General features: G+C 34.8%; 1 protein-coding gene across 2 annotated transcripts in view; it reads right to left on the bottom strand.

Moving 5' to 3' along the window:
* The window catches only part of CEP57L1 (centrosomal protein 57 like 1), an 80,718-nt gene that overhangs the window by 8,977 nt on the left and 65,475 nt on the right, over positions 1 to 6,266 (bottom strand). For both annotated transcript variants that reach the window (XM_029945264.1, XM_029945265.1), the window contains 2 exons: positions 3,600 to 3,716; positions 577 to 654 (listed from right to left, as the gene is read on the bottom strand). In XM_029945264.1, the coding sequence (XP_029801124.1) occupies positions 577 to 654; positions 3,600 to 3,716 (195 nt within the window). The remainder of the gene's footprint in view (positions 1 to 576; positions 655 to 3,599; positions 3,717 to 6,266) is intronic.

Below are 6,266 nucleotides of genomic sequence, written 5' to 3'. Positions count from 1 at the left end.
GGGGATGGAGAACTAACACTGAATACGGTTTTGATCTTTTGTGTGCCTTGGCCACTCACGTCTAGCTCAGCAAGACAGTCGCCAAAGTTATTTTGACCAGGAAATGGCAATCTCCAGCCTCCAGATGCAAATCTTGTTTACTGGCTCACTCAACGGAGTGATAATCCTTGCCTGAGGCAGACAGAAAACTTGGCGGCCCTCGACATATTGGTAATTACAATCATCTTCTGTTTATAAGAGAATATGTTACTTAATGCATATATATCAATAAAACTTAAAACAATATATATCAGGAATGCTTTCATATATATATATGTGTGTGTGTGTGTGTGTGTGTGTGTGTGTGTGTGTATATATATATATATGTCAAAATTTCAAAAGACAATGAGACCGCTTTTGGTACTGCATCTAAGTATATAAATATACTGGCTGACTTACTAAGAATTTCATTAGTATAGCAATAAGAGACAAAACTAACAAGCAATGAAGCAAAAATTATAGGCTTCAGATAATGAAAATGAAGTATGATAAATAATATATGGTTTATTTGGGTAAATAATATAATGCTCTATTTACTTCAGATGCTTTGTCTTGAAATAGCTTACGCTGATGCTCTTCTTCCTTAAGTTTTTCCTCTAAGTGTTTAATCTTGTCCTGCAAAAGAACAAAAAAACTGGGATTGTTATACAAAAACTAGAGTCAAATATCCTTTGTTCTTTTTCCAAATAGAGTCTTTGAGTCTTGATTCTTAATTGTTCAGCAAATTAAGGCAGAAAGAAAAAAAAATAAATGGCAAAAGATGCTAAGATTTTTCCTGGCTTCCTTCCTATGCTTCTTTACCTGCTATTACATACATATAAGAACAAAGGGAAAGCAAAGAATGTACATGCAAAGACATTATTAACTTCTAGCAACAAAACTATAATGATGAAACCTTTGAAGTCTAGAAAGTCAAACAATTACAACTTGGGTCTCAGTGTTTCATTCAAAACAGAGACAAATCATAGTAAATTTCTACTGTGTGCATAAGGATGCAGTTGTTGGTGGAGGGAATGGATAGGAAGAAATATTATAAATATAATATATAGAATATATCAAAATAAAAAGCTTTTGTCCAGTGAAGGAAACAATCAACAAAACTAAAAGGCAACCTATAGAATGGGAAAAGATATTTGCCAATGACATATCTGATAAAAGGTTAGTCTCCAAAATATACCAAGAACTCATAAAAACTCAACATCACAAAAATGAATAACCCAATTTAAAAATGGGTAAAGACATGAATAGACATTCTTCCAAAGGAGACATCCAGATGACCACAGACACATGAAAAGATGTTCAATAATACTATTTATCAGCGAAATGCAAATCAAAACTATAATGAGATATCACCTCACACCTGTGAGAATGGCTAAAATCAATAACCCAAGAAACAACAGGTGTTGACAAGGATGTGGAGAAAGGGTAACCCTCTTGCACTGTTGGTAGGAATGCAAACTGGTGCAACCACTCTAGAAAACAGTATGGAGTTTCCTCAAAAAGTTAAAAACAGAGCTGCCTGGGTGGCCTAGTCAGTTAAGTGTCTGACTTCAGCTCAAGTCATGATCTCACAGTTCATGGTTTCGAGCCGCACATTGGACTCTGGGTGGAGTGCACAGAGCCAGGAGCCTGCTTCGGATTCTGTGTCTCCTTTGCTCTCTGCCCTTACCCTGCTTGCACTCTCTTAATCTCTCAAAAATAAACATTAAAAAAATTTTTTTAAAGTTAAAAATTGAACTACCCAGCAATTGCATTACTAGGTATCTAACTAAAGAATACAAAAATACTTATTCAAAGAGATACATGCACCCCTATGTTTATAGCAGCATTATATATTATAGCCAAATTGTGGAAATAGTCCAAGTGTTCATGACTGATGAATGGATAAAGAAGATGTAGTGTGTGTATACACACACACACACAGATGCACACACGCGCGCACACACAGGAATACTACTCAACCATAAAAAAGAATGAAATCTTACCATTTGCAATGATGTATATGGAACTAGAGAGTATAATACTAAGTGAAAAAAGTCAGTTAGAGAAAGATAAAATACCATATGATTTCACTCATGTGAAATTGAAGAAATAAAACGGGTGGCTCAGTTGGCTAAGCAACTGACTCTTCATTTCGGCTCAGGTCATAATATCATGGTTTGTGAGATGGGCCCCACATCAGGCTCTGCATTGACAGTGTAGACCTTGCTTGGGATTCTCTCTTTCCCTCTCTCTCTGCTCCACCCCTATTCTTTCTCTTTCAAAATAAAAAAAATTTTTTAAAAAAGAAATAAAACAAATGAAAAAAGAACAAAGAAAAAAGAGATAAAGTAAAAAAATAGGCTCTTGGGGCGCCTCGGTGGATCAGTTGGTTGAGCACCTGACTCCTGATTTTGGCTCAGGTTATGATCCCAGGGTCGTGGGATCAAGCCCCATGAATGACAGGCTCTAAGCTGAGCATAGAGCCTGCTTAAGATTCTCATTCTCACTCTCTCTCTCTCTCTCTCTCTCTCTCTCTCTCTCTCTCTCTGTCCTTTTCCCCTGCTAGTATGTGCTCTCTTTAAAACAATAAATAAATAAAATAAAATTTTAAAAATTAAAAAAAAACAGACTCAACTATAGAGAACAAACTGATGGTTACTGGACATAAGATCGGGGAGGGAGGAATATACTTGTTGTGACGAGCACTGGCTGATGTATGGAACTGCAGAATCACTCCATTGTATACCTGAAATTAATGTTACACTGTATGTTAACTAACTGAATTTTAAATAAAACCTTTATAAAAAAAGAAAAACAATTTTGTGACAATGTATGGTGATGGATGTTAACTAGACTTATTGTGGTGATCATTATGTTGTAAACATGAAACTAATATAATGTTTCTTTTCCAACTATATCTAAATTTTCAAAAAATGAAACAAAGCATAAGATACGTTTCTTGTCATTTAACAGCTTACACTGTATGTAAGGAAACAAAAGCTACATGAAACACTTAAACAACAAAACAACGAACATAATTTGACTCACACCATATACACACTCATACATATATATATGTATCTCATCTTATATCCATGCTCTGGTTCAGAGCATGGATATAGTACTATTTCAAAGAGAGCTTCCTGAGCGTTGGAGAACTCAAAGAAGGCTTCATAGAAGAAGCAGGATGTGAAGAAGGTCCTATGAAATGAATAAAATTTGGGTGGGAAAAGGAGAGGGCATTTCAGGATGGGATATAGGATAGACTTAATTGCAAGTGGTGAAAGTCAATCTTTTCCATATCCTTTAAGCAAATTATCTGACTAATGAAAATGTTCTGCCATTTCAGAAGAAGCTACAATTACAATTTTACATCAAAAGGCAAGCTCATTCATGCCGTGACAGAACGCATTAACTTTTTATCTCCACAGGCAGAAAATCATATCTGGATTACTAAGAGCTGTTAAAGAAGTTTAATAAATCAGATTTACTGTATATTCACATATAGGGCCAATAATGCTTAATACTAAAGATTTATTCCTGGCATCATCACTTCAAAGGAATAAGTAGGCGCTTACCTCAGCAGTTTTCTGAGTTGTTGTAAGTTTAAAACATTCTTTTTCTAAGACATCAAGCTTTTCAAGTTTTGCTTGTAGCTTCATATGATCTTGTTCTTTTTCCCTTTGAAGCTGGGCCTGGAAAGGATAAAAATAAGGCCTGAATTTGGCAATAATACCAATGGCTCAAGATTAATACAACTTCTGAGAATTAAAGCACAATAAATCTGTCACAAGAAACACGTATATACACGTACATACTTAGGTTCTTATGAGTTAAAAAAAAAAACCTTTTAAAGAACAAACATAATATACCAAAAAAATGAGCTATATTAGCATCAATGAAACTCTTCTTTGTATATTTATATAACATTTCTACCAAGGAAAACATCATCAGTAAACCTTATATTAAATTGCTATTTTTATGTTGGCCAAACCCACAGATTGATTTATCTTTTAATTATAACATAGAAAAGTAGCTACAGAGAAACAAAGCATATAGAGAAACTGGAGAAAAGGAAAGTTATACATATATTTTCACATGTATACATTGTTTTGTAATGGTTATTTATTACCACACTAATGAAACGTACTAAAAATAGGGTCAACTGTGAGGAGGCAGGGGATATATGAGAACTTTCTATACTATCTGCTCAATTTTCTATAAACAATACTACTCTAAAGAAAGAAGTATGGGGGTGCCTGTGTGGCTTAGTCTGTTAACTGTATGACTTCAACTCAGGTCATCATCTCACGACTTGTGGGTTTGAGCCTGCTTCTGATTCTATGTCTCCCTCTCTCTCTGCTCCTCCCCTGTTCATTCTCTGTCTCTCTCTCTCAAAAATAAAAAACCAAAAACACAAAAAAAGAATAAAGTATATTAAAAAACAAAACCTAAAACAATCAATAAACAGTCGCAGTGACCTGTGGTCTAATATTCAACTGGCATTACAGACAGAGAGAAAAATTATTCAGACAAAAATAATTATTTGAAGGATAATGGCTAAAAATTTTCCAATTTTTATTTATTTTTGAAAGAGAGAGACAGGGCATGAGATGGGGAGGGGCAGAGAGAGAGGGAGACACAGAATCTGAAGCAGACTCCAGGCTCTGAGCTTTAGTACAGCTCGAGTCCTGCGGAGCTTGAACTCACAGACTGGGAGATCATGACCTAAACTGAAGTCGGATGCTTAACTGACTGAGCTACCCAGGTGCCTCCCAAATTTTCCAAATTTGATGAAAAATATTAATGGACAGATTTGAGAATAATAATAATAAATTTAAAAACCCAAGCAGAGTAATATGAATAAACTATATTTGGACACATCATTATCAAATTGTTGAAAACCAGTTATAAAGGCAAAACTTTAAAAGCTGTCTGAGAAATTATGATTCATTCTACACAGAGGAATGAAGATAAGAATTATCATTAGAAACTATGAAATTCAGAAGACAATTGAGACTACATCTTTAATATGCTGAGAGAACAAAAGCTGTCAACTAAAATTGTATATCCAGTGAAAATATCCTTCACCAATACTAGTGAAGTAAGGACTTTTCCAGGAAAATATATGCTAAGAGAATGCCCAGTTAAAGGAAGTACCTTGGACTGAAGGAAATAACACCAGACATAAAATCAAATCTATACAAAAATAAAAACATTGAAATGATAAAAAATGTGAATAGATATGTATTTCATCTTGTTTCTTTAAATTTTCTTTAAAGGACAACCTTTCAAAGCAAAAACAATAATGATGTATTATGAGTTTTATAATATGCAGAAATGAAATGTATGAAAACTGTAGCACAGAGGGGACAAGTGGAAGCACACTGTAGTAAGGATTGTACATTATACTGAAATGTTTTAATATTAATTCACTGCTGACTGGTTTAGGTAAGAACACATATCTTAACCTGTACATCAGCTACTAAAAAGAGGAGAAGTACCAGAAGAAAAAGGAGTCAATAAAATTTAAAAAGAAATCACAAGAAAAGTTAGAAAGTATTTTTTAGCTGAATGACAACAAAAATACAAAACATCTGGGGTGCCTGAGTGGCTCAGTTGGTTGAGTGTTCTACTGGCGATTTCAGCTCAGGTCATGATCTCAGGGTTGAGGAATCAAGCCCTGCATCATACTCTGTGCTGAGCCTGCTTAAGATTCCCTCTCTCTCTCTACTCCACCCCCTACCCCTGCTCCTGCTCACTCTCTCGCGCTCTGTCTTTCTCTCTCTCTCTCTCAAATTAAAAAAAAAAAAAAAAAAGTAAACCATTAAACTCTGTGGGATGCAAGTAAAGCAGTTTAGAGGGAACTCAATAGTTTTCATCATAAAATGCAACATTTAAAAGAAAAAAAAATTCAGATCAATAGGGAAGGAAATAATAAAGTGGAAATCAAGTAAGTAGGAAATAAACAAAAATTAAAAATAAAAAAGTTTTTTGAAATAGATGTAGGGGAAGAGAAGGAAAAAGATAAAAGCAGAGAGGAAGGCAAACCATTAGAGATGCAGGTGGTGCTGGGAGAACTGGACAGGAACATGCAGAAGAATGAAACTAGACCACTTTCTTATACCATACACAAAAATTAACTCAAAATGGCTGAAGGACCTGAATGTGAGACAGGAAACCACCAAACCTTCGAGGAGAAAGTAGGAAACAACCTCCTTGACCTCAACCGCAGCAATTTCCTA

This window comes from Suricata suricatta, chromosome 7 (genome assembly GCF_006229205.1).
Source record: "Suricata suricatta isolate VVHF042 chromosome 7, meerkat_22Aug2017_6uvM2_HiC, whole genome shotgun sequence".
Taxonomy (NCBI): domain Eukaryota; kingdom Metazoa; phylum Chordata; class Mammalia; order Carnivora; family Herpestidae; genus Suricata; species Suricata suricatta.
Note: the sequence above shows the minus strand (reverse complement) of the source record. Positions and strands in the feature narration are given on the sequence as shown.